The following is a 27,343-nucleotide window of genomic DNA, read 5'->3' on the forward strand; positions in this document are numbered from 1 at the left end:
TTGAATAGAAAACGCACAAGACGTTAGCAATCACTCCTCAAACGTTTCCACGTTTGTAGAAAGTGAAATGCCTGCTGTGATTCCAGGTTGTTATGATGTTGTGAATTCGGATCAGCGCTGGCAGTCGTGGGACGGTTCTGGTTCCGCTCCGCCGTGACCTTGCGCCTGCACATTTTGGACCTCCGACTCGCCGTAGTCGGCGTTGCCGTGTTGACACCGGGGAGATGTTTGTGTAGTTCGTGTGTTCGGACGCCAACATCTCACCATGTCTCTGACTCGAGAAGCGGGTCGGGGGTTCTACTTCGGCACCGTCCTGTCGCTGGCCCGGTCTCTGGCGGCCCACGAGCAGGTTCCAACGGAGAAGGTAACATGGCGTCTGCTAACCAAGCTAGCTTGCTAATCTGTCAGAACTCGTCTGAACTTCCCTCTGTGATTGAATTTGAGGATTTAGTTCTGTCGGCATAGCCGTCCTCCCAGAGTCCACCTCCATCACACTTTAATCTCAGGTGACATTGGCTACGAACTTCAGCTGCTCTTAGCAGCCGAGTTATATGGCGTCCTTAGCTCTCATCCTCCACTCTCATCTTCCTCTCCTCACTCCCGTGTTCGTGTGTGGATGAACACTTCAGGGAGGCACCAACATCTTCTTTTCGCTGTCGACCTTCTCTCTCTCATAGCTGTGATCGAAAGTTGAAAGTTGATTGATGTATGAAAGTCGAACCTGTCTTTGGTGAGTGCCAGGTCAGTGCTGGATCGATTCCAGTGAATGAAATTTAGAAAGGATGCCTCGTTGCCCCTGAGCACTTCTGTTTCTTCCCACTGAGGTTAACTGATGACCGTAATATAATGTTCATCAGAAAGTGTGTCATGTGAGGGGCATCTCCCCCCACTCACTCCTCACCTGGAGACCTGTTGCAGGAATAAGTGAAGGTTGTGTATCTGAATCGCTGGACTGTACCCCCATGGTGCAAGCGTCTGAATGAGATGTTCCCCTGCCAGAGTGAACTGGAGAGTAATGTCAATGTACGTGTGTGTGTGCGTGATCAGGTGCAGAAGCTGCAGTGCATGTGTCCAACAGACTTCAGAGGAGTCTTCCAGCTGGACGAGCGCAGGAGAGATGCTGTCATTGCTCTGGGGATCTTCTTTGTGGAGTCCAACCTGCAGGTGCTGTCTCTGGAGTTTTTACTATGGCGGGTGGTCTAGTTCCCATCAGGTTGGTGACCAGGTCAGTTCTGTGTTCTAGCATAAGGAGTCCATCGTCCCATACCTGCTCGGGCTGCTGAAGGGGCTGCCCAGGGTCCAGTGGATCGAAGAGAGCTCAGAGAAGAAAGGACGAGGTACCCAAGACCAGTCCCACAGAGAAGCTGGGGATCTAGGTCCACACTTGGTGATCTGGGTCCCATTTTCTGGTGGAAATAAAGTATGTTGTCTAAGTTGTGGACCTATAAGGCCTGTGACCTGACAGCAGATGTGTAGTTGGCTCACCTGTGGGTCAGAGGTCACAGGCCTGCTGACGACATGCCTTCCTGTCCTGCAGAGTCACTTCCTGTGGCAGAGAACTTCAGCTTCTGCCTGGTGACGCTTTTGTCTGACGTAGCCCAGAGAGATGAGGCACTACAGTCCCAGGTACTGTCCTCGTCGCTAACCCGTGACCTTTGAACTCTGACCTTCACCTATCCCCAGATCCTGGAAGCTGTCATGAACGTCATGCAAGTTCTGCTGGACATTTGCAAGAGTCCAGAGGATCATGACAAAGGTATTGTCTTTGTTCGTCTTGGCCCCTCGTCCTAGCTGACGACTCCTATCTCCCACAGAGTACTTATGCAGGTACATGGTGCCCACCCTACTGGGTGTGGCCAGAGCCTTTGGGAGGTACAGCAACACAGAAGAACCGCTGCTGACTAAGCTGTTCCCGCGGCCCGTTGCCCCTCTGCTGCCCTCTGCTGATGATGTGGACGCGACACGCCGGCGCTCCTTCACTGAGTTCCGTTCCATCCTGCCGAGCTCACTGCTGACGGTGTGCCAGGGTGACACACTGAGACGCAAGGGCTCATCTAATGTGTCGCAACAGGTGACTCCTTTGTACCCGGAGCTGGACACGATCGATCCTTGATGTCATTCTTGTTTTTGGACAAGAGACGTGACCTAACGCTGCATGATGCTGTGTCCACAGGCAAGTCCAGAGAGAGTTCTGACCCCCATCTCCCCCGCTGACCACTCGCCCCACTACTTTGAGGGTGAGCATCATGTTTCAGTTGCTCCGCAGCAGTTAGCTGTTTTTAACTGGAAACGTGTTTGTGTATGGCTGCGTGTCTCCATGTGTGTCTCTCTCTCTGTGTGGCCCCTCTCCAGGCTCGTATCTCCCAGACGGCAGCTCTGTGGACCCCGACTACTACTTCTCCACCATCAGCTCCAGCTTCTCCATCTCTCCACTCTTCACTGGCTGCAGCTCTGGAGACTGTCGCCTCCCTCTAGATACTCTGAGACAGCTGCTGCACATGGTACAGACTCATACACATACGCAGGGACAGAGGGCATGACGGCGATGTTGTTCTCAGGTAGAGCAGATGGTGGACGAGTCTTTCCTGAAGTCTCTGGACGACTGTCTGGCTGAGCAGGTCGAGGTGAAGCGTGACTCTGATGTACTCTGCTGCCATCGTTCATCCCTGTGACTGACTTTCTGTGTCCAGGCCGACCCGGCGCTTCTCCTGCACTACAAGACCTTCAGCGACCCGCTCTACGTGGCCACTTTCAAGATGCTGAGAGACACTCTCTACAACCTGAAGGGTGAGAACCTCTCCTGACTTGTGACCGCTGAGCGGCTCACCATGGTCTTCTGTGTCAGCGCTCCAGACAGACTTCGTGAGGGAGGTGCATGACTTTGTCCTGGAGCAGTTCAGCAGCAGCCAGTCTGAGTTGCAGCGGATCCTGCATGATGTGGAGTACCTGCAGAGCGAGCTGAGCCCGCTTAAGCTGCGCTGCCAGGCCAACGCTGCCTGTGTGGACCTGATGGTGTGGGCCGTGACAGAGGAGCAGGGTGAGTCGGGCACACGCAGCTCTGCCATCCAGGAGAGGGCAGGGTCTGAGACACAGCAGAGAGCTGACCGAACCTTCGTCCTGTAGGAGCGGAGAATCTCTGCACCAAACTGTCTGAGAAGCTTCAGTCCAAGACGTCCAGCAAAGTGATCATCGCTCACATGCCGCTGCTCATCTGCTGCCTGCAGGTGGTGCCACTGTCTTCACTGACTGCCTGTTAGTAGCCCAACTTTCGTTCTGACGTGGGTGTGGTCCTCAGGGTCTGGGCCGTCTGTGCGAGCGCTTCCCGGTGGTTGCTCACTCCGTCACCATGTCGTTGCGGGACTTCCTGGTGGTTCCATCTCCTGTCCTGGTGAAGTTGTACAAGTACCATAGCCAGTACACGGCAGGTGAGTGGCCAAGCTCTTCCGCTGCCTGATGTGCGCTGACACCCCTTTGCTCTCCTGCAGGTGGCAGCGACATCAAGATCCACGTCACCAATGAGCACTCGCAGTCCACACTCAGCACGCACGCCAGCAAGAAGAGCCAGCCGTCCATGTACGAGCAGCTGCGGGACATCTCCATCGACAACATCTGCAGGTGGACGAGGCGTCCTCACACTCACACGTGCACATTTGTTTTGCTCTTTTTGTGAGGACCTCTCATTAAAACCTAAACCATCCAAACCACATGGTTAACATTAATCAGGACTTAAACCTTAACCAAACTAAAACCCAATGATAATAAACTTGGTGCTCACAAGTATGGCAAAACGTGCCGACCCCAACACACACACAGATACACGTACCCACAGTTTCAAACTTCTCCTCTTGTCCTCAGATGTCTGAAAGCAGGACTCACCATGGACAATGTCATTGTGGAAGCATTCCTCGCCAGCCTGTCCAACCGTCTCTACATCTATCAGGAGAATGACAAGTTAGAAAACGCACACACACACACTCATGTTTGGCACTCTCTTCCCTTGTGGGGACCTCTCCTCCCAAACCTAACCTTGACCAGGACTCTGACTCTGAATCTGAACTGAAACCCAATTGTAATGACCCAGTTATTTTTGAAGTCTTCATCCTCAAATTGAGGTTTGGATTTGTGGAATCCCACAACGAGGGGGGGTTAAACGTGGTACACTCACAAGCACTCACACTGCAGATGACTGTTGCTTTCTCTATCTCATTCTCTCTCACCCTCTCACCCTCTCACTCTCTCACTCTCTCTTGCCAGCTGACAGTCAAACCCTCTGTCCCTACAGGGATGCTCACCTGATCCCGGACCATACCATCCGGGCTCTGGGTCACATCGCGGTGGCTCTGCGCGACACCCCCAGAGTGATGGAGCCCATCCTGCAGATCTTGCAGCAGAAGTTCTGCCAGCCGCCGTCACAGCTCGACGTCCTCATCATCGACCAGCTGGGCTGCATGGTCATCACGGGCAACGTCAGCACCAGCAGCATCAGCCCGGTGACGCCGAGGTTGGTCCTAACCAGTCTGTCCTCTGCTGCAGCAATACATATACCAGGAGGTGTGGAACCTGTTCCAGCAGATCAGTGTGAAGGCCAGCTCCATGGTCTACTCCACCAAGGACTACAAGGACCACGGTTACAGGTGAGTGCCTGACACCAGCCTGGTCCCAGCAGTACTGCGCTTGACCCTGTTTCCCTCAGGCACTGCTCCCTCGCCGTCATCAACGCTCTGGGGAACATCGCCGCCAACCTGCAGGCCGAACACATGGTGGACGAGCTGCTGGTCAATCTGCTGGAGCTCTTTGTACAGCTGGGCCTGGAAGGCAAACGGGCCAGTGAGAGGGCCTCGGACAAGGGCCCAGCTCTGAAGGTACTGGACTTGCTGTGACTCCTCTCTGATGCAGCCAGTCTGTCAGGTGACCTACCTCCTCTGTTCAGTGGTTCAGGAGGTTTCTGTAGCTCCTGTAGGTTGCAGGAGGTCCAGACTGCAGGAAGGTATCTCCTGTACCTGGAGGACCTGACCACCATCAACAGGTCTGGACGAAGGAGAGACATGTCTGATTCTGGTCTTCTGTGTTTAGGCATCGAGCAGCGCTGGAAACCTGGGAGTCCTGATCCCTGTCATAGCAGTGGTGAGTCCACGTCTGCTCTCTCTGAACCTGAACTCTGGCCATTCTGTAGCCAGAGCAGATGATGTGTGGCGTGTGGTTGAGGTGTATTGTGCATCCAAGGAACATGTGCATGTGAGTGTAGTTTCCTGACGTCCTGTCCTGTCCCTCCTCGTCCTGTCAGCTAACCAAGAGGCTGCCGCCCATCAAAGAAGCCAAGCCACGTCTGCAGAAGCTCTTCCGGGACTTCTGGCTCTACTCGGTGGTCATGGGGTTCGCTGTGGAGGGATCAGGTGCAGCAGTGACGCTTCTCCTCAGCTGTCATCAGCAGACACTCATCTGACCTCTGACCTCAGGACTGTGGCCCGAAGAGTGGTACGAGGGGGTCTGTGAAATCGCCACCAAGTCTCCACTGCTGACATTCCCCAGTGGAGAACCTCTGCGCTCCGAGCTGCAGTACAACTCTGCCCTGAAGAACGACACCGTCACTGCGGTACATGCTGAGCTGGCACACACTCACTCACTCACATGCATGCTGACCTGATGTGTGGGTCCTCAGGCGGAGCTGAACGACCTCCGCAGCACCATCATCAATCTCCTGGACCCACCTCCTGAGGTGGCCGCTCTGATCAACAAGCTGGACTTTGCCATGTCCACATACCTGCTGTCAGTCTACAGGCTCGAGTACATGAGGTCTGCCCTCTCCTCTCTCCTCCTCCCTCACCTCCACTCTGTGCTCCCTCTCCACCTATCTGACCTCCTCTCTCTTGCTCTGCCCCACAGAATGCTGAGTTCTCTGGACTCTGACCGGTTTCAGGTGATGTTCCGTTACTTTGAGGATCGGGCGATCCAGAAGGATAAGTCCGGTGAGCAGAAGGGTTCTGAGTGGAAGAAGTCTTGATGCTCCGGACTGACCTTGTGTGTCCACAGGAATGATGCAGTGCGTGATCGCTGTCAGCGACAAAGTCTTTGAGATCTTCCTGCAGATGATGGCGGAGAAGGTCTGCAGCTCTGTTGAGGTTGCGAGCTCCGGCCACTGATGCACATGTGCTTCCTTCCAGGCCAAGACCAAATCCCACGAGGAGGAGCTGGAGCGCCACGCCCAGTTCCTGCTGGTCAACTTCAACCACATCCACAAGAGGATCCGTAGAGTGGCTGACAAGTACCTCTCGGGCCTCGCTGAGACGTGAGTTTGTTGATCAGTGGCATCTCCACACTTGTATTGAATTGGTCCTTCTAGAATCACTCGAGGGTGGAGGTGGTTAGGGGAGGCGTTTCAAGGTCCCAGTCTAGTGTTTATTGGCGCCAGGTTAGGTCCAGCCTTTTCTGGGCCAACAGTACTCTGCTGCTCCTGACCCCCAGGCCGTTGGGTGTCATGGCAGACTCAGAATTCCATATGTGATATGCCCTCAGGTTTCCTCATCTGCTGTGGAGCGGGCGAGTGCTGAAGACGATGCTGGACATCCTGCAGACTCTGTCTCTGTCCCTCAGTGCGGTGAGTGTCACGTTCTGCTCTGGAACTGACGTGTCCAAGCTTGTCGGTGTGGTCTGCGTGTTCCTGAACATGTCAGGTCCAACTAAGACTGTGGCACTGTGGTTGTGATTTGACAATATAATTGGTGTCAAAAATATCCCTGTCCAACGTACTCAGTTAGTAGGTGGCAGTAGAGTTTCAGAGCGCCATCAACACAGACGGGAACCACGAAGAAGGATTAGCCAGAGAACCAAACACGTTATACACCACAGATGCATCAAAGCTGATTACTGACTGTTTTCTTGAGTCCAACTGGATCTGGTCACATGATCAGAGGTCAGCTCATAGGAGGAGTTTTGTAAACCCCGATGAGCCAACCAAACTCCGCCTGAGTCAACTAATTTCTCCTTAAGCCCATTTCCAACCAGCCCTGAACGTGTCATTTGTCTGTTAAGGAGTGAATATGCTGCAGATCAGCTGTGTGAGGCGTCCCTGGGGGGCGCTAGAGGACACTTGACAGAAGTGAATTAAAGTAATATCTGACTTATGACTGGGATCGGTTACGACCAACTTCTCCTAGGTCAGATCGGACATAAGTTGAATGGCATTCAAAAAAGCTGACACGAGGGTTATAGGTACTACTGTAGTGGTAGATCGCTGTGTGAGAGTGAGATGCTGGGATACTGTGCTGCTGTAACTGTCGTACGCGTTGCTGGGCTGCTATGTGCTGCAGTGCTTGACATTGAATAAAAAAAAAAAAAAAACATCTGCTGGCTGTGGTCGTAAGTACGGGTGGACGTAAATCGAGCAGGTCGTAAGTCAGATGTTGCTTGTACATCTGTTGAGCTGAGTAGATGTATTCCAACAGACGTTTGGAAATGTGTTTGTAATGTTATGGTAATGTTCAGAGTGCGTTAAACGTACATGTACAAGCATGCAGCACGTTTAGGTCATTGAAAAGAAGAAATGCTTTTCTAAAACGTCAGCATGGACCAATCAAAACAATAGCATTCTAATAAGAGACTGGGCGTGGCTACTCCCCAGTTCTGTTGGGAGGGATTCTCTTGGTAGACCGCTGTCATTGATGACGCAGCAGAGGCAGAGACTCTGTGGCATTAAAGACTGTCTCTGCGTAAGTGTGACCACCTCCTGTCTCTGTCTCAGGACATCCACAAGGACCAGCCATACTACGACATCCCGGACACGCCGTACAGGATTACCGTCCCCGACACGTATGAAGCCCGTGAGGTACCGTGCCCCGTCCTCTGGACCGGAACTTCTCCCCACTGACCAAGTCCTGTTTGCAGAGCATTGTCAAGGACTTTGCTGCCCGCTGCGGGGAGATCCTGAAGGAGGCCATGAAGTGGGCACCGTCAGTGACCAAGTCCCATCTACAGGTCGGTAGCTCCGCCCCCCTGAAGCGCACACTAGGACTGAGCATGCCTCTCCACCACAGGAGTACCTGAACAAGCACCAGAACTGGGTGTCGGGCCTGACGCAGCACACTGGACTGGCCATGGCCACCGAGAGCATCCTGCACTTTGCTGGCTACAACAGACAGAGCACCACCCTGGGGGTAAGTCCCTGCAGAGGTCAGGGGTCGTGAGAGCGGGTGCTGACCGGGGTGTGTTCAGTCCACACAGCTGACAGAGAGGCCGGCATGCGTAAAGAAGGACTACTCCAACTTCATGGCCTCGCTGAATCTGCGAAACCGCTACGCCGGAGAGGTACAACTTCACCTGTAGGTCAGCCTGCCGTTCGTGCCTTCAGCTGTCTGTCCCCGATCCAGGTGTCCGGCATGATCCACTTTGCCCAGGCGGTCCGAGGTCAGTCAGATTTGGGTCGGCTCATGGTCAGGCAGATGGGTGAAGCTCTGGACTCGGCCCTGCCGGAGGCCTTCACGGAGGCCATGTTCAAGCTGGCCGCCCTGCTCATCAGCACCAAAGGTTTGACTCAGAAGGTTCTGGTCCAAGCGGGTTCCTGAGTCTGACCTGTGCTGTGTACAGACTGCGACCCTCAGCTGCTGCACCACCTCTGCTGGTCTCCTCTGAAGATGTTCACGGAGCACGGAATGGAGACGGCAATCGCCTGCTGGGAGTGGCTGCTGGCTGCTCGGACAGGCATCGAGGTTCCGGTGAGTTCCTGCCCTCGTGGTCCCAGTCCTCCATCCCCCGTCCTCCCATGACCTTGTGTCTGCTTCAGTTCATGAGGGAGATGGCCGGCGCCTGGCAGATGACTGTGGAGCTGAAGATGGGCTTGTTCTCCGATGCCCAGGTGGAAGCCGATCCTCTGGCAGCGTCCGAGGAGAGTCAGCCGGTCCCCTGTCCCCCTAACGTGACCCCACACCACATCTGGATTGAGGTCTGCAGCATGGCCTCACTAACACGAGCGGTACCAGTGAACCCACCTCACTCCTGTGTCTGCTGCAGTTCCTGGTCCAAAGGTTTGAGATTGCCAAGTACTCCAGCGCAGACCAAGTGGAGATCTTCCTGAGCCTGCTTCAGCGCTCGCTGGCGCTGACAGTGGGCGGAGCTAAGAGCAGCCTGAACCGTCATGTTGCTGCTATCGGACCTCGCTTCAGGTGTGTGTGTGTGTGTGTGCGTGTGCGTGCGTGCGTGCTGTGCGTGTGCTCACATGTGCGTGTCTCACCAGGCTGCTGACTCTGGGTCTGGCTCTGCTGCACTCCGACGTCGTCACCAATGCGACAGTGAGGAATGTGCTGAGAGAGAAGATCTACTCGACAGCCTTTGATTACTTCAGGTACACGCTGGTGAGAGCTCCCTGGACGGCTTGGCACGTCACCTCCTGACAGAGCGCTCTCTCCCCAGCTCACCCCCAAAGTTCCCCACACAGACAGACAAGCATCTGCGTGAAGACATCAGCATCATGATCCGCTTCTACGCCAGCATCCTGTCTGATAAGAAGTACCTGGCGGCGAGTCAGCTGGTCCCCCCGGGTGAGCTTGGTTCCACCCCGGCCCCGAGCTCGCTCTCTGCCGGGATTTTCGGATCGCTAATCGTGTCCAGCACCTCTCCGATATCCATCTTGAGTAAGCCTAGTGGAGCTCTGCTCCACCACCGCAGGAGCATGCTGCTTCTCCTGACAAATCTGATGCTCGCCTGTGCTCACGCTGCCGGCGGCCCAAACCCTGCGGCTTGTGAGGAGAGCACAGATTTGTCATCTGATAACATGCATGACTCGTCACCCTCCTCCATTGATCGTTTGGTACTTAGAGTACTCAGGTAATCTGATTTCTCCTGTCAACCAAATTTACATTGCTGTGACTCGGTACCAAAAGGTTTCCATCGCAGAACCGACTCATCCTCATCCGTTCAATGATGATCCTGGGTCAGATTATCATCTCATCGGGACTTGGGTCTGCTGGTCCTGGGTCAGACGTTGCCTGGACAGTGGGTTGGGGTCATTCATCTGTCAGCCTGGTGTGACTGGCCGTAGAGGACTAGCTTTTCATCCTCATGATCATGTGTTTGCTGCTTCCACACACCACTCTGGATCAGTACCAGCTGCACATGACAGCAGTCAGCTCAGTCGACTCTGGCAGCTGGACAGAGTCAGAATTGTGTTCCGCAGGCTGGCGGCTCCAGACCAGGTGCTTGTGCTCCCGGAGCCGCTCGTCATGTGCTGTGGGGTGATGGGGTGATGGGGTGACTCTCCTCTGGACTGACTGGGGTCTCGTCCACAGACAACCAAGACCCGTCCCTCAACAGCCTGTCGGTGATGAACGCCGCCGACCTGCGCAGCAACGATTCCAGCCTGCGCTCACAGCAGAGCGGTCAGGGCTGGATCAACACCTACCCTCTCTCCAGCGGCATGTCCACCACCTCCAAGAAGTCAGGTAGCTGTGTGACTCTCCTCGCTGCACCTTGCACCTCGCTGTCCCTCGCTGACTTCTCGCACTCTGAACGGCAGGTGCATCCAAGAAGAGCAACCGAGGGACTCAGCTGCACAAATACTACATGAAGCGCCGGACGCTGCTGCTCGCTCTGCTGGTCAGTTCTGTTCAGAGCATTTCTCAAGCATGCCTCAGTCACGTGACGTGTTGCCCCTGCAGGCCAGCGAGATAGAGCGGCTGACCACCTGGTACAACCCACTGAGCACGCAAGAGCTGAGCATCGCCACCGATCAGTCTGTGGAGACCAGCATCACCAACTGGAGGTCCAAGTACATCAGCCTGAACGAGAAGCAGTGGAAGGACAACGTCAACCTGGCCTGGAGCATCGCACCCTACCTGGCCATGCAGCTGCCATCCAGGTTAGAGCTTACCTGCTGCCACCCTCAACCTGTCTGACAGAAGGGTCTGGCTCACTCTCTCACTCATGGTCAGAACCAGACGTCCAGGTCCACTCTGGTGTTCACTCTGGGTTTGGTCCCACAGGTTCAAGAATGACGCCATTGTTGCAGAGGTGACCCGGCTGGTCCGCCTGGACCCTGGAGCAGTCAGCGATGTGCCCGAGGCTGTGAAGGTGTGAACTCTCTGGCAACCCAGGACTGGCCCTCAGACCTAATGTGACTACACCCTTTCCACAGTTCCTGGTCACCTGGCACACCATTGACGCCGACTCGCCCGAGCTCAGTCACATACTGTGCTGGGCTCCGGCAGACCCGCCTACCGGCCTGTCCTACTTCAGCAGCATGTACCCCCCTCATCCGCTCACCGCCCAGTACGGGGTCAAAGTGCTGCGCTCCTTCCCTCCAGTAGGTGCCTCAACCTTACTGTCTATGTTCCAGTGTCTCAAGACACACTGGTCACCCTTCAGTCCACATATTGAGGTGCACATGGTGTGGCCATGGGGCCCAGTGAGGCCACTGTTGAACCAGCAGTGAGTGAGGGAAGTCTGCTGAATTGAGTCCTCTGCTAACGATGACATCGTCCACAGCTCAGCTGTTGAGAGATGGGGTGTCTTTTGTTTGGCAGCTGTGAAAAAGGCATTTCAGAGGTTTGTCTTCTTCCTCAGGACGCCATCTTGTTCTACATCCCGCAAATCGTGCAGGCACTGCGCTTTGACAAGGTGTGTATACGTGCATGTGTGTGTGAGGGAGAGAGAAAGTGACCTGTGTGTGTGTGTGTGCGCGCACAGATGGGCTACGTCAGAGAGTACATCCTGTGGGCGGCGCAGAAGTCTCAGCTGCTGGCTCATCAGTTCATCTGGAACATGAAGACCAACATCTTTGTGGACGAAGAAGGTCACCAGAAAGACCGTGAGTCCAGTTACACCTGTGTCTGTTATTCTCTTAAGGATGTTCCAGAACCCCTCCTTCCTATTGAATTATTGATGACCTGACGTCCCTGTCGAGTGTGTCTCCAACGGAGTCTTTCTTCTCTGTTCCTGGTACTGCTGCTGGTTCTGGACGGCAGCGGACATCGGCGAGCTGTTGGAGCAGATGGTGGAGGAGATCACCTGCTCCCTATCGGGCCCAGCCAAAGACTTCTACCAACGGGAATTTGATTTCTTCAACAAGATCACCAATGTCTCCGCCATTATCAAGTGAGTGCCACTGGCCCCACAGAGGACCTGTTCGACTCTTGGCCTCTTCTGATCCTCTCTGTGTTTCAGGCCCGTCCCAAAAGGAGAGGAGAGGAAGCGGGCCTGTCTGAAGGCTCTGTCTGATATCAAAGTGCAGCCAGGTGAGTGGACCCTTCCACTGGTTCTGACCACCAATCAATCTGCCTTCTCACTGTCTGCAGGCTGCTACCTGCCCAGCAACCCGGAGGCCATCGTGCTGGACATCGATTACAAGTCTGGGACCCCCATGCAGAGGTGGTGGAGGGATGTGTCTGAAGTGTGTTGGTCTCTGACTCTCTAACTCTCTGACTCTCTGTGTTTCTCAGTGCGGCCAAAGCTCCGTATCTGGCCAAGTTCAAGGTGAAGCGCTGTGGTGTGAGCGAGCTGGAGAGGGAGGGGCTCCGCTCTGACTCGGACTCTCTGGAGGACAGCGAGGAAAACCCGGATGGGTCTCGGAGGGTCTGCTGGCAGGCGGCCATCTTTAAAGTGGGCGATGACTGTCGACAGGTAGGGGGCTTGCCGATGACCGTCCACCTGCTCTGAGGCACTGACTCCTCTGGTTTTGGTTCTGGCCCAGGACATGCTGGCTCTGCAGATCATCGGCCTCTTCAAGAACATCTTCCAGCTGGTGGGTCTGGACCTCTTCGTGTTTCCATACAGGGTTGTGGCCACAGCGCCGGGGGTGAGTGTCTGATATCACCAGTGACATCACTGAGTGTAAGCGTGACCCTGGTCTTTCTGTCAGTGCGGGGTCATTGAGTGCATCCCGGACTGCAAGTCCCGGGACCAGCTGGGGCGCCAGACGGACTTCGGCATGTACGACTACTTTAGGAACCAGTACGGAGACGAGTCCACGCTGGATTTCCAGAAGGTGGCGCTGCCTAGCTGTCAGATCCCGGCCACACTCGCTCACTGGCTCACTCCGTCTCCCCACAGGCCCGCTACAACTTCATCCGCAGCATGGCGGCCTACAGCCTGCTGCTCTTCCTGCTGCAGATCAAGGACCGCCACAACGGCAACATCATGCTGGACAGCAAAGGTCACCTGATCCACATCGGTGAGTCCCGGGGGAGAGGTGATGGGAGAGGTGGGCGGTTGGTAATGCGTGGTGCTCTTCTCCGCAGACTTTGGTTTCATGTTCGACAGCTCTCCGGGGGGGAACCTGGGCTGGGAGCCCGACATCAAGCTGACGGACGAGATGGTGATGATCATGGGTGGCAAAATGGAGGCCACGCCCTTCAAGTGGTTCATGGAGATGTGTGTGCGCGGCTACTTGGCCGTCAGGTGAGCGCAGCGAGACACCCGGGCCCCGCCCTCACCTCAACACATGACCTCTCTGTGCCCAGGCCCTACATGGACGCGGTGGTGTCACTGGTCACGCTCATGCTGGACACCGGACTGCCCTGCTTCAGAGGCCAAACCATCAAGCTGCTCAAGTGAGTTCCTGCTCCCTCCTCCCAGTCCGAGCTGACTAACCTGACCTGTGCTTCGTCCTCCATCAGGGGGCGCTTCAATCCGCAGATGAGTGAGAAGGAGGCTGCGGCCTTCATGATCAAGGTCATCCAGAGCTGCTTCCTCAGCAGCAGGTGAGTGGCGAGCGTCCCACCTGTGACCTCCTGCCCTCGATGCTCACTGCCATTTGTCCTTGCAGGAGTAAGACCTACGATATGCTGCAGTACTACCAGAACCAGATCCCCTACTGAGGTCCCACCCAGAGGAGTCAGAAGAACCTCCTGATCATGGTCTCAGGAGGTTCATTACTCTTGCGGGCTGTTCAGTAGAGACTGCCGGGGACCTGGACAGAACCTCAGTGTGTCCGGGCGGACCGACAATCCCACTCTCCTTGAACCGGTCGGGTTCCAGTCCACACCAGAACTTGGTGTTCCCCTGCTGTAGTTCCATGCACTTTAGAACCACAACCTGCTCAGATGCCTGAGACACAGGGAGTGATGTCATCCACACTGGTCTTTCACTCTGTGGTTGGTTCTTTCTCCTCACGTCAGAGTGGTGACATCACAGCTGCTGAGACCAAACTCTGGGATTCATCCCGAACACCTTCAGTGGACGAGACTCCTTCATCCCTCCTTCTCTGGTCCTCCAGAGCCAGTCCGGAGCACCCCCTTCTGGCGAGTGGGTGTGAGTATGAGCGAGAGAGATGCAATATTCAGACTTAGAAGCCATGTTCCTCCTGAAACTGATCAAATCTATATGCAATGGTTGTGTGTGTGTGTATGTGTGTTCATGTTTCTGAATATTGACCAGTAGATCTGGGACAGGCTGCCTACTGGGGACACCATTTCAGAGTCCTGGTTAAGGTTAGCCATGTGTTTTGGAGGGTTAGGTTTAGAGAAGAGGCCATCAGAGGTCGCCACAAGGATAGACAAACGTGTACAGTATGTGTGTGTGCGCGTGTTCCTAACAAGCGAGCTTATACCAGATGATTATTCAGTTTATGTGTTGTTCAACAGTGTTTCAGTGTTTGTCATCTGTAGAAAATAAAAAGTTGTGTGTAAACTTCCTCCTGGGCTTCAAAATAAAAGACTGGAGTCCGCGCATTTGCGAAATCTTGTCATTTCTTCATCGCGTTCCTTCTACTGCCAGTCACGTGACCGCTGAAGCTTCCCAAAAGCCAGGATTCAACCCGAAGATTGAGTGGACGGGCTTCTGCCCACTCCATCCATCCTTCTCTTCTCCTCTGGAGACCTTCCGGAGCGCCCTCTAATGGCGAGGGTCACTCGCGCGCTTTCTCTCCCGCCTGTCTGCCGTCCTTTCGCTTCGTCTTTCTCGTCTCGCTTCTCTCCTTCTCAGCGTCTCGGCTGTGACGTCACTGTCTTCAGGTGAACAGCTGCGGCCTGCCTGTGACGTCACGGGGATGGGCAGGTCACATGGTCTCCGAGGAACCCTGCAGCGTCGTTGCCAGCAGAGGAGGAAGAAGTGGAAGAGGAGGCGCGGGTTCGAACCCTAGTACTTCGGCGGCCACACGCACGAACTGAACTGTTAGACGCACGACTCCCGTCTCAACCAGCGCCTTGTCCGCCGGAACTTGAGTTTGTTGAACCTGTTGGAACCTGTTGGAACACGCGAGTGTACTGCGCAGGCGCGGTGAGTGTTTGAAGCTAATAAGTTAGAAGGTATCAAAGTTCGTCTGGATGATTCTAGTCTCAGTTTGGAACTTGAATAGGTTGAACTCAACAGCGCAGTGTTTTACACACCGATAGTTATAAGTCACCGGCTGCTGTTGTGTTACGTTACGTTGTGCTACGGAGGATGAAACATCGACAGTTGTTATTCTGACGCAGGCGCACCAAAGGACGCAGAGCTCCGCTCGAACGGTTCCGACCTTTTCCGAACAGTTCTGAGGAACCTTCTCAGGTGCTCTGAACTCGGACAGTTCCGGGTTGTGCTGTACTGTGGTTCTGCTCGGTCCAGTAGTTCTGAAGGAGCTAGTCTTGGATTCTGCCCGGGACTGTGGGTTCTGTGCTGAAGCAGTGATGCCCATTGGGTCGTGTTGAGAGTCCCAGCTATCCTGGGTTCCCAGACTCAGTCCACATTCGGACCCCTGTAGGGGACCCGTCTCGCTGGGACAGGCGAGCCTTGTTTTCCACTCCTGTCCAGAACCAGAAGTGTGGCCTTTGAAAGACCTCTTCACATGATGTCATCTTGAGTGCTAACTGGTGTGCTGTATGTCTGCAGGTGTCCCGGCGCCACAGGAACCGGGTCTGACCCGCCGTCAATGTAAGTGGTGTTGAGTGACGCGTCGGCCAGGTATTTCATCTCCTTAGTTCCATCCTCGTCGAACCTCAGAGTCAAACTTCTGTGCCGCCTTGACGTTGCTGCTGCAGGTGTCACATGACCAGAGATGGCGACAAGAAGTGATGATAAACTTCCCTCACTTCCTGTTCTCTCTGATCAGTCATGTGACCAAAGTCTTGTTGAGGGCAGCGCAGAAATTCGGCTCTTGCATGGATGGCTCTGGGATATTCTGGTGGTTCTGTTTTGGGTGAGATCGGGTCAGTCCTCTCATCTGTCAATCACTCTCTTGACTCTACTTTCCACCCACTCTGACTGGGACAAGGGGGTGAAGCCGTCATGCCCTCTGGTCCTGGACAGAGCCTAAGAATGCGCTGCTTTGACCCCAAACTGCTTCATTATTCATGGCTAAGCTAGCGAGTTAGCCGTTAGCGTTGGAAACCAAAGTGATTCCGTGACAACTGTCCTGCTCTTCCCCAGGGCCCTTCCTCATCCTCATGTCCTATGGAGGAGGTCGCTCGGGACACTCTGACCGTGTCCATCCAGAGCCATATTATGACCAGGTCTACGCGGGCTCGCTGCCTCGGGTCAGCGACGGTGACTTCCGGCCACTGAGGGACCCGCTTCTCGCCCAAAGCTCTGACCCGCTTCCACCGCCACCACTGCCCGACAAGCCACCCGTTGGTCCAGAACTTGATTCCACCAGCAGCGACCCGGAAGCGGACGGGGCCCTCGACATCAAGCCGGTGCATCGCTTCATCCCAGACTCTTGGAAGAACTTCTTCCGAGTGAGTGGCCGTAGCGATAAACCGTGGTCCATGCCCGGGTCCAACAACAATAACAGCACCAGCGAGGGCGTCCGCTGCTCGCCGCCTCACTCGCCTTCTGTGGTGGCCTCTTACCGTGATCCATATGGCGGGTCTGGCAGGAGCTACCACTCGGGCAAGGAGCTGCTCGAGGTCCACGACTCTCACGGGTCACAGTCGGGTCGCACCTACCGCACAGGCCTGAGCTACAGCGAGCGTGTGGAGGAGTACCATCAGCGATACGCCTTCATGAAGTCGTGGGCCGGGCTGCTGCGGATCTTGGGCTGTGTGGAGCTGCTGCTGGGCGCCGCCATCTTCGCCTGCGTGTGTGCCTACATCCACAAGGACAACGAATGGTTCAAGATGTTCGGCTACTCGTCGCCTGGTGCGGCCTACGGCGGGATCTACGGTGGCACCAGCGGGTCGTACTACACCGGCCCCAAGACGCCGTTTGTCCTTGTGATCGCGGGGTTGGCCTGGCTGGTGACCATCATCGTGCTGGTCCTGGGAATGACCATGTACTACAGGACCATCCTGCTGGACTCCACCTGGTGGCCACTCACAGAGTTCACCATCAACCTGGTGCTGGCTATACTCTTCATGGCAGCAGGTATAAGTGCCGCCACACGTTGACCCTGCATGAAGAGTCTCGATGGCATCTAGAACACATCGGTGCTAATTCCACGTCGTGCCTCCTGCAGGAATTGTCTACGTGCACGACACGACACGCGGTGGCCTATGCTACCTGCCCGTCTTCAACAACGGCATCAATGGCGCGTTCTGCAGGACGGAGGCGGGCCAGACTGCCGCCATCATTTTCCTCTTTGCCACCATGGTGGTCTACCTCATCGGTGCTGGTGTGTGCCTCAAGCTGTGGCGGCATGAAGCCGCACGGAGACAGCGAGAGCGCTATGGTCAAGAGGTATATAACATGGAGACGATGTTCACGCAGACCTTGCTTCTGATTCCTCGCTATGGTTTTCCCTCACAGATGCAGCCGACCTCTGACCTCACTGCCACCCAGCCGCTGGTAAAAAAACTTTGATGATGATGCAAAACCAGGCTCCAGTTTAAAACTAATTGAACAAGTCTGGCTGTCATTTGTCCAGACAGCTCCGGCCGCCAAGGTTCCTGAACAGGTCCAGGGTTCCTCTGTGGTCCCCATCCAGTCCAGACCTAACCCTGGCCGCCCGCAGGTCCTCCAAGGAGTCATTCCATCCGGGCACATTCCCAAACCCGTCATCGTCCCGGACTACATAGCGTGAGTGCATGCTGTTGGTGACCGGCTTTTTAGCATGTCTCCGTCAGAGCGTCTCTTTATCCACCTCAGGAAATACCCGACGATCCGCTCAGACGAGGAGCAGGACCAGTACCGCGCTGTCTTCAACGACCAGTACGCCGAGTACAAGGAGCTGCACGCCGACGTCCAGGCCACCAGTAGGAAGTTCGATGAGATGGACGCCATGATGAGGAGCCTGCCTCAGCAGCCTGCCAGCCATACAGTAAAGTTCAACCAACCCGCCTTTCTCACTCACCCCCCCACCCCAAGCAGGTCTGAGGGTGACCTCTGACCTGGCCACCAGTCTGGTGAGGTCACAGCAGAAACATCCCTTGGGTTGATCTCGCAGGAGATTTAACCTGACCTCCTCCAGTTTGTTCCTCGCTGTTGCTTCCTCCATCAACTTCCTGTTAGGACTGCACTTCCTGTCTCCTCTCACTTACTTCCTCTGGCTGGCTTCATCATCCTCGCATGTTTCCCTTGCAGGAGGTGGAGCGCATCAACCGGATCCTTCAGGAGTTTCAGAGAAAGAAGAATGTAAGTTGGACGTCATCACCACCGCCTCACTTCACACACGCTCACTCCTCACCGGTCCCACTGCAGGACCCCACCTTCCTGGAGAAGAAGGAGCGCTGCGAGTACCTAAAGAGCAAACTGTCACACATCAAGCAGAAGATCCAGGAGTATGACAAAGTCATGGAGTGGAACGACGGCTACGAGTGAAGCTGAGACCAAACCAGAGTTCACCCGATGATCTTCATGATAAAATCGTCTGTGACGATCATTTGTTTTAAAAGTTTCCTTCCTCAATTTCAAGACGCTGAGCCAACATTTCCTGAACCACTACACTTGCTTGAACCACTACATGTTTGTGAAACTGCATTACGGTTCCCAGCATCAATTTTGGTTTTATTTTTTGATGACTGTATTTATCTCTTGTGTATTTCTTCACTTCCTGTTTCCTCCTGACGGTCCAGCAATAAAATTTCAAGATTTTACTGATGTTTGTTTTGAGAGACAACATGTGAAAAAAGTTGTTTTTCTGTTGCTCAATGCAAACGTATCTGAAAATGATCTGACACTTTGGTGATGCATCTGTTAGCATCACTGCTTACATAGTTTCTCACACACACACACACACACACGGTCATGTGACCCGATGATGTCATCGCGGACAGGTTGATGACTGTAAACACCGTGACATGTTCCGTGTCTTCGCACTGAGTCAACCGGTGAGGTTTGGTCACGTGACGCCACCCTCGGACCAGTCGAGGTAGGCCGCGGTGTCGCTGTCGACCTGCGGAGGGGAGGGGAGTAGAGTCACCTGTGAAAGGGGGCGGAGCTGCAGAGCCACGACTGTCGCAAGGTGTGGTCGTGTGTGTACCTGCAGCGGCAGTTTCAGCTGAAGATTCCTCGAGTCGCCGCGTCTTCCTCCTGGTTCCGGACGGGTCCACGCGCTACAACCTCTCCAGTCAAGTTTCCAGAACCAGCGGAGCCCTGCAGCGATGTCATCTGGACCCATCGGGAGTCCGCCGCCGTACGAGTCTGACAATGGCTTGTGAGTTCTGACGTTTGATACCTGTGTTTGGACACATGCGGGTGGGACAGTCATCTCGGTCAAAATTTAAGTGAGTTTATGGACATTACAAACCGAGCCAATGCGGTCCCTCAGGACCGAACCGACTAGGAGTCTTGGAGTTCTGGAGACATCAGTTCACGCTACAATTCCATTCCCGAACTCGCGTCCGCACGGAACATGCAGAGGACGTGAAGGGATGAAAGGTTTTGAAGTCACCTTCCTGTAGATGAGAAAGAAGAGGTTTCAGATCAAATCAGTCGAAGCTCAGAGGCATGTGAGTGCTTCATTGAATGAAGATTATCACAAAAATAAAGCAGATTTAGAAACGGACGAGAACAAATTTTGGCCCGCGGGCCATTCCCGGGCCGAGGAAGCCCCAGTGGTCGGAAATTGAAGATTTAAGAAACCAGTTTTGGGGTCATACTGGGTCGGAGAGTCCTGGCTATATGGGGCCTGGACCAACGGTTGAGGGTTACGGCTCAGGTTTATGTTTTGCTTCGGTTAAACACAGTCACTGCGACATGGAGCTAATGAGGTTCTGTCCTGCAGCGTCCCACCGCCTCAGCCCGCCTACTCATACTACCCTGACGATGAGTTCCAGCACTTTTACCGCTGGACATCTCCACCAGGCATCCTAAAGATCATGGCCGCCATTGTCATTGTGCTGTGCGTGGCCATATTCGCTTGCGTGGCATCAACGCTGGCACACGACACACAAGGGGCACTGTCTGGCTTCGGTGGAATCGGCGGTGGCTACGGTGGCACTTACGGCGGAAGCTACGGCGGCTCATACGGCGGAGGCTACAACTACGGAGGAGGAGCTTATGGACCCGGGAACAACTACGGCTACGGTGGACTCGGCGGAAACTACAACGACCCTCGTAAAGGCAAAGGCTTCATCATCGCCATGGCAGCCATCACCTTCATCGCTGCGTTGGTCATCTTCATCGTCATCGTGTCGCACCAGAGCTTGTCCGAGAGCCGGAGGTTCTACCTGGCGGTCATCATCATCTGCGCCATACTAGCGCTGCTCATGCTGGTGGCGACGATCGTCTACCTGATCGCAGTCAACCCCATGGCCCAGTCGTCGGGCTCGGCCTACGGCAGCCAGATCGCCGGCCTCTGCGCCCAGTACCAGCAGCCCCAGCCGTCGGGCATGTTCGTCAATCAGTACCTGTACCACTACTGCGTGGTGGAGCCACAGGAGGTGAGTCTGCCGCACAACCTCGGATCTCACTCCAGCCCCGACTCACTTCTGTTTCTGCTTTCAGGCCATCGCAGTGGTGTTCGGGTTCCTGGTCACCATCGCACTGATCATCATGCTGGTCTTTGCCCTGAAGACCCGCCAGAAGATCCAGAACTACGGCAAGAGCAACATCCTGTGGCGGCGGGTTAAGGTTGTGGATGAGCTGGAGCCCCCCCAGGACGTGGAGGCGTGGGTGAGTGCTACACTCCAGTTGCACGCGTCACTTCTGAGTGTGGTTCTGAGTGTGGCATCCTCGTCCGGTCCCACGGCCCGGGGTCACGTGATCACGTCACACTTACTGCTAACTGGAGCGACTCAGCTGCCGGCTGCTGACGGAGCTGTCCGACCTGTTGGGTGAGACAGGGGAGTGTGGGGGAGGGGAGTTTCAAGGTGCGGCCTGAGCTCCAGTTTCAGTGTGGTTGCCACGCTGATTCACCTGCTCAGGTCTCACACTTAAGCCACTCGAGAAGACGTGGTACTGGCCGGCTCTCTGTCCGCCACGCGCAACTGCTGATGGGTGCGAGGAACAGACATGCAGAACAGAACAGAAACACACACACAACAGGCGGAACTAGACAGGTGTACAGTGTTTCATCACAGTAAATCCAAATACTCAACATAAATATGCAGTTGCTGAGGCACAAGAAGTCCCACCCAACACATACACATACACACTTGTATTTCTGTCCTTATGAGGACCTCTCATTGCCATAACCCTTTCCCCAGCCTCTCCCCCTAAACCTAACCATCCAAAACACATGGCTCACCTTAACCAGGACTCAACTCAACCAGGAACCAAACTGAAACCCGTTTATAATGACCCAGTTATATGAAGTCTTCATCCTCAAATCAAGGCTTAACCTTGTGGCGTCCAGCAAACTGTCCCCACAAAGGCAGTGTTTTGTCAAGAATTGGTTCCCATATTCTTTACAAACGAAGCCCTCCCACTCACCCACAAACACACTCTTGTGACAAACTCGGACTTGTGTGTCGCAGGTGAACAATGTGTCGGCCCCAGGAGAGGACCTTCCGATGTCCGACTTCCCTGACAAGCTGCGCGGCTCCCGCAGCCACCTGGACGACGACAGCAACTACGACAAACCTCCGCTCAGCTACACCCCTCAGTAAGTGACCTGCAGGACTGCTGGGGGCAGAACAGCTTGCTCAGCTAGAGAGCATGAGGGACCAGGAGTGACAAAGGCTTCAGCAGAATCTGGCGCCGGTCCCTTCGCCCGGCAGTGTTCTGGGCTCCAGATGTAGCGAGCGTGGCGCTAGCATGTCTGATGAGAACCTGGAGCGGCATTCTTGTGACGAGTTCTGACTCGTATGACATGTGAACAGAGTCCCTGCCCAGAGCACCGCAGTATATTCGTTTCTGGATTGTGTCTGTTTTCGTGCTGGTGTCTGAACAACACCGGGTCACATGGTATCGCAGCAACAAGCTAAAGTGAAGTTGTATTGACATCGCTCACTGGCTACAGCTGCAGAACAATCTGTTGCTCTCGCAGACCTGTGTTGGAGGAGGAGGCGCCGCTGCGCCACAGCGCCCCCTACAGCAGCTCAGATGTTCCCAGCTCCAACAGGAGGCGCCCCGGTCGGCCACGGCGCACCGATGGTCAGGACTACGACACGGACTATGCCTCATCCGGGGACGAGCTGGACGACGACGACTTCTACAGGTGCCACGCTGAAAGGCCCGGCATGAGGGACCTTGCAGTTTCATGACGTCATCCTGCTTCCCTCTGCAGCGAGTTCCCCCCCATCAGGAATGATCAGGAGCGCAACGACTACAAGCGCGAGTTTGACCGTGAGCACAGCGAGTACAAGGACCTGCAGGCGGAGCTGGATGCCATCAACAAGAGTCTGGCGGAGGCTGACCGTGACCTGGACGAGCTGCCGGAGGGCAGTCCGCAGTACCTGGTGAGTGACGTCACATGACTGACCCCTGCTCGCCACGAATCACACCGACACATTCTCATCGCTTCTTTCCTTCCAGGACGCGCTGGACGCCTACAACAGGATAAAAGATCGCAAGAAGGTGCGTGACTTGACACTAAGTCGTTCGCACTTCTCCAGCTGGACGCCAAGTATGGTGTTCCTGGTGGACTTCCTGCTGACCTAACCTGAGTTTAAAGCTGGCTAGGTTAACTTCAGGGTGAGGTCTTTCCCAGTTTAGTGGGAGTCCTTAGCACAGTGAGGACAGAAAGTCAGTACTGTTGATGCACGCAGCTGTGCGGTCGGCGCAGCAGCTTCTCTGAGGCGAACCATGAATCATGACTCTCTCCTCTCTGCAGTCTGCTGACTACCAGACCAGGAAGCGACGCTGCAAATTTCTGAAGGCTAAGCTCAATCACATCAAGAAGATGGTCGCTGACTTTGACCGCAGCGGATGAGGCGACGGAGGCGCCACGACCTGGACGCGATACAGTTGCCACTTTTCTACGTTTTTAAAATTGTTTTTATTGTTTTAATGTTTTTATCCTGTACATATCTGGGAAGCGGCTTTAGCAGAGACTCTGGAACTTTGATGCTGTGATTTTTTTCTAAACTGGTTTTTATCCAAATAAATCCATGACAGAAACAACTGTGTAGTTTTTGATGAAGGAGCCACCTGGGATTAGGATCATCTCAAAGATCACTAGGATCAGCCAGCACTCTTAGGGATCCAGGAACAGATCTATGGTCAGTTAGAGGAACGCCGACTTCAGAGGAATGTGGATCAATCATTTGGAACCTGTCTTGAGGCACAGAGGAGCTGAAGGCTGCTTCACAACCATTCAGCCATGTGCAAGGTGGTGTGGGACTGCAAAGACCTGCAAAGGAACACAGCTCTCGGGAGTGGGGTTATCATCAGCAGGCCCATCATCATCCTCGCAACTGCAGAGTCATAACAAAGCTCTCTTCATTTGAGCAGTTGTCACCCTCTGAGCCATGACAACTCTCAAAGACAACATGCTGGGTCACCCTAGAGAGTGGGTCCTCCGGGTCTCGATGGTGAGCAGACTCACTAGTTCATCTGCGACACAAGTCTGAAGCTGCAGTCCAGAGGCTCCATCTCTGACTCTGTGGTCTGGTGTCAGCAGAACCAGGCCCAGGAGAACCCACCTCTGAGGTGTCCATCGGGACTTGGACCCTGAGACACGGTCAAACCAGTTGGACTGGGAAGCCAAGGGGGTCGTCAGGTCAGTCGGGAGCGCCGCCTCCCGGTGAATGATCTGTGGCGTGAACAGAACGATCTGGATGGGAGACGTGCGCAGGCTCTTTAAGACCAGCAGATGTCGCCAGTTTTCAAAGGAGCTCGTTCCCGACACCCATCACCTCTGCTGCGTTCAGCCTCCGCCAGGTCAAAGGTCACGGAACCTGGAGGATTTGGTTACTCTTACTGACCTATAACACCTGGACACGCGCACACAGCTGTTTCGGGAGAAATAAACGACAAGAAATTCTGCTCATTTAATTGTGTGAGATGTTTGTGCGCTGACATTTGAATGCAATACCGTGCAATTTCCTCTTGTTATTGTCGGCTGGATGGTCTGACGTGATGCGCTCTCGCGCTCGGATTGAAACCAACAACCTCCTCGTCAGCGTGAGCCAGCGAGCAGTTGCAGCTCTGCCCCGCCCCCTAGACGCGTCTACCTCCCGGGAGCGAGCGCGCCGCACACAGGAACGCGCCGCAGCGACCTGTCTCTTTAAATCGGTGTCAAAGCGGATTACGCTGATCCCGTTCCTCTCGACGTCTGTTTGGGTCTCCGGTTCTGCTCCTGCGTGGACTCGGCGGCTCCGACTCTGCGTGCGTGGGTGGGTGGGTGTTGCGGAAAGTTCGGAGCATGGGGCCGTCGTGAGAGACTCGGCAGCGGACCGGACCGGCCAGCTGGAGACTCGGTGCACCGGGATAAACCCGGATTACCACCGCCCGCTGCCCGGACCCACGAGCCTCGACTGAGTCCGGGATGTGACCGAACCGCTGACGCTCGCGAAGCCAAAACTCCAAAGTGACTTGAGATGCAGAAGAGCGTGCGCTACAACGAGGGCCACGCCCTCTACCTGTCCGCGGTGGCGCGAAAAGAAGGAACCAAGCGAGGAGTGATGAGCAAGAAGACCGCGGAGAACAGCCGCTGGGCCGAGAAGTTCTTCGCGCTCTACCAGAACCTCCTGTTCTACTTCGAGAACGAGCAGAGCTCCAGGCCGTCCGGGATCTACCTGCTGGAGGGCTGCACCTGCGAGCGCTCCCCGGCGCCCAAAGTGGCTGCCGTCAGCAGGGAGGCGCCAGAGAGGCCGCAGGTGAGTCGACGTGCTCGCCCGCTCAGTCTGTGAGTGAGCGAGTGAGACCTGTCAGGACCACAACATCATGAGACTTCATCTTCCTCGGGATGCTGATCAACATGAAGTCAGAGAGAGAAATTCCCTCTTCTTCTCTGCTCCTCCTCATCAGGAGTTAGCCAGCGCTGAGTGCTGTTGAGGGTTGCAGGGAGAGCTGGAGCCTATCCCAGCAGTCACTGGGCGAGAGGTGGCAATACACTCTCGACCGGTCGCCAGGGCATCGCAGGGCACACACAGAGCTAGGGCCAATTTTAGAGTGTCCAATGAACCTGGGCTGTGGGAGGAAACCTGAGTACCCAGAGAAAACCCACACCCACACGGGGAGAACATGCAAACTCCATGCAGAAAGGTGGTTCGACCCATAGTAGAAGCAGTGGTCCTGTATTACTTGGGTAGGTGTTCCTCCACACCTCCACTCCGTAGAGCAGAGCCCTGGACACTGTTTGTTCTTGATTACTCTGCTGATGTCTGAGCTGTGTGTCGTTTTGCAATACTTGTGGGGACCAGCAAAAGTTAGGCCTGAATTTGAGGATGAAGAAATAACTGGGTCATTATAAGTGGGTTACAGTTTGATTCAGAGTCCACGTTAAGCTTTAGGATGGTTAGGTTTAGGGTGAGAGGCTGGGGAAAGGGTCATGGCAATGAGAGGTCCCCGCAAGAATAGATAGTGTGTGTGTGTGCGTGAGTACTGCTGGACTCAGAGCAGGACAGGGGTCTTCCCCGTCTGTCTGTCATTGTTGCTGCAGCACAGAGCAGCTTTTGCACTGTTATGTAACAACTCTCTCTCTCTCTCTTATACACACACACACACACACACACTCAAGCCTCTAAGCTGCTATGGTCTCTCTCACCCGCTTATCGTTACATCATTACCACAGTGAACTCTCCTGCTCCATCCCTCACCCCTCATCCATCCTTCCATCTCTTCGCCTCCATCCCTCCATCTCTCCTCCACCATCCCTCACCCCTTTTTCATCCATTCACCTCTGCTCTTCCATTCCTCACCTCTCCTGTGCCATCCTTCCATCTCTCCTCCTCTATCCCTCACCATCTCTCCCCATACCTCACCTTCTCTCCTCCATACCTCACCTCTCCTCCTCTATCCCTCACCCCTCCTCCATCCCTCACCTCTTCTCCCCATCCATCACCTCACCTCTCCTCCTCCATCCCTCACCTCTCCTCTTCCATCCTTCCATCTCTCCTCCTCTGCCCCCACAGAAAGGGTCTATTTTGTTCTGCCACTGTGTCTTAGCACACAGCAAGAGTGTTTGTTGATGATACCATGGCATGCTTCCTCTCCGCAGTTCTACTTCCTGGTGGTCTTCGGTCATGACAGTCAGAAACCTCTGGAGCTGCGAACTGACGAAGAGTCGGACTGTAATGAATGGGTGGAGCTGATCATGCAGGCCAGGTGTGTTGCTGTCGTGTGGAGGTTCTATAAGACTTTGATGGTGAATACTGTGCCGGTTTGGTGGCCTGGCAACCTCCTCCTGCACTTGGTCTCTTAGGAGGATGCGACACACACCATTTGGTGACACAAAGCCCAAACTTGTGAACTCAGATTAGTGCCCCAACATGTCAACTGGGAGAGGAACACACTAACATGCTTCCACATCCATGATGGCTGCCCTGGAGCATCTGAGTGTCCGTCTTGAATTACTGTAGAGTCACATCTGTCAGCTGCTGCTGGACGGTGATCTGCGTGTGTGTGGGTCTGTGTGTACGAGAGAGTGTGTGTGAGAGTGTGGAGCTGCAGCGGTCCACATGTAGGTCACATGGGTCGCTCTGTTACATCACGTCTTGATTCTGGCTTGCTGTGTTTCTATTTTTGTCTTCAGTATCAGGCTAATGTTTGTTTGAGGAAATCAATGTCCAGAAGAAGAGACGCTTCAAACAACCTCCTACAGAATTATGATGATGATGATGATGGTGATGGTGGTGATGGTGATGGTGATGGTGATGGTGATGATGATGGTGATGATGGTGATGATGATGATGATGATGATGATGGTGATGATGATGATGATGAAGATAGTGTAGGTGATGATGATGATGATGATGATGATGATGATGAAGATAGTGTAGGTGATGATGATGAAGATGAAGATACTGTAGGTGATGATGATAATGATGATGATGATGAAGATAGTGTAGGTGATAATGATGATGATGATGAAGATAGTGTAGGTGATGATGATGATGATGATGATGAACATAGTGTAGGTGATGATGATGATGATGATGATGATGAAGATACTGTAGGT

The 27,343-nt window shown here is 54.5% G+C and overlaps 3 protein-coding genes across 5 annotated transcripts in view; all 3 read left to right on the forward strand.

The window, feature by feature from the left end:
* The first annotated feature begins 142 nt into the window (after nucleotides 1–142).
* pi4kaa (phosphatidylinositol 4-kinase, catalytic, alpha a) lies at nucleotides 143–14,654 on the forward strand. 2 transcript variants are annotated; one of them, XM_053873924.1, is made up of 54 exons: nucleotides 143–364; nucleotides 1,048–1,164; nucleotides 1,244–1,337; nucleotides 1,538–1,626; nucleotides 1,684–1,756; nucleotides 1,815–2,071; nucleotides 2,174–2,237; nucleotides 2,353–2,501; nucleotides 2,559–2,624; nucleotides 2,691–2,787; nucleotides 2,846–3,037; nucleotides 3,124–3,224; nucleotides 3,296–3,425; nucleotides 3,486–3,615; nucleotides 3,856–3,951; nucleotides 4,283–4,466; nucleotides 4,534–4,634; nucleotides 4,694–4,862; nucleotides 5,074–5,124; nucleotides 5,285–5,393; nucleotides 5,457–5,593; nucleotides 5,660–5,793; nucleotides 5,884–5,966; nucleotides 6,031–6,101; nucleotides 6,162–6,286; nucleotides 6,514–6,595; nucleotides 7,739–7,822; nucleotides 7,882–7,971; nucleotides 8,031–8,150; nucleotides 8,209–8,301; nucleotides 8,364–8,520; nucleotides 8,581–8,708; nucleotides 8,777–8,935; nucleotides 9,004–9,155; nucleotides 9,227–9,334; nucleotides 9,403–9,623; nucleotides 10,278–10,430; nucleotides 10,505–10,584; nucleotides 10,647–10,846; nucleotides 10,971–11,058; nucleotides 11,123–11,290; nucleotides 11,551–11,604; nucleotides 11,674–11,794; nucleotides 11,952–12,081; nucleotides 12,151–12,221; nucleotides 12,282–12,354; nucleotides 12,426–12,606; nucleotides 12,677–12,781; nucleotides 12,845–12,970; nucleotides 13,036–13,156; nucleotides 13,224–13,383; nucleotides 13,446–13,535; nucleotides 13,602–13,685; nucleotides 13,751–14,654. In XM_053873924.1, the coding sequence occupies exons 1-54, from the start codon at nucleotides 266–268 to the stop codon at nucleotides 13,800–13,802; spliced, it is 6,369 nt and encodes a 2,122-aa protein (XP_053729899.1). In that variant the 5' UTR covers nucleotides 143–265; the 3' UTR covers nucleotides 13,803–14,654. The 2 variants fall into 2 exon arrangements, with proteins under 2 accessions (XP_053729899.1, XP_053729900.1); XM_053873925.1 differs by having other exon boundaries at nucleotides 144–364; nucleotides 9,403–9,530.
* A 198-nt stretch (nucleotides 14,655–14,852) lies between these two features.
* marveld2a (MARVEL domain containing 2a) lies at nucleotides 14,853–23,324 on the forward strand. Its single transcript, XM_053872216.1, has 17 exons — nucleotides 14,853–15,201; nucleotides 15,793–15,834; nucleotides 16,330–17,265; nucleotides 17,357–17,577; nucleotides 17,647–17,685; nucleotides 17,765–17,916; nucleotides 17,986–18,157; nucleotides 18,421–18,471; nucleotides 18,538–18,653; nucleotides 19,343–19,492; nucleotides 20,063–20,720; nucleotides 20,785–20,952; nucleotides 21,756–21,883; nucleotides 22,268–22,438; nucleotides 22,508–22,679; nucleotides 22,756–22,797; nucleotides 23,054–23,324. Exons 3-17 carry the CDS (start codon nucleotides 16,347–16,349, stop codon nucleotides 23,150–23,152), a joined length of 3,258 nt encoding a protein of 1,085 aa, XP_053728191.1. The 5' UTR covers nucleotides 14,853–15,201; nucleotides 15,793–15,834; nucleotides 16,330–16,346; the 3' UTR covers nucleotides 23,153–23,324.
* A 1,161-nt stretch (nucleotides 23,325–24,485) lies between these two features.
* The window catches only part of rasgrf2a (Ras protein-specific guanine nucleotide-releasing factor 2a), a 15,470-nt gene continuing 12,612 nt past the window's right edge, over nucleotides 24,486–27,343 (forward strand). For both annotated transcript variants that reach the window (XM_053873932.1, XM_053873931.1), the window contains exons 1-2: nucleotides 24,486–25,040; nucleotides 26,384–26,490. In XM_053873932.1, the coding sequence (XP_053729907.1) occupies nucleotides 24,762–25,040; nucleotides 26,384–26,490 (386 nt within the window). In that variant the 5' untranslated portion in view covers nucleotides 24,486–24,761. The remainder of the gene's footprint in view (nucleotides 25,041–26,383; nucleotides 26,491–27,343) is intronic.

This window comes from Synchiropus splendidus, chromosome 8 (assembly GCF_027744825.2).
Source record: "Synchiropus splendidus isolate RoL2022-P1 chromosome 8, RoL_Sspl_1.0, whole genome shotgun sequence".
Classification (NCBI taxonomy): Eukaryota; Metazoa; Chordata; class Actinopteri; order Syngnathiformes; family Callionymidae; genus Synchiropus; species Synchiropus splendidus.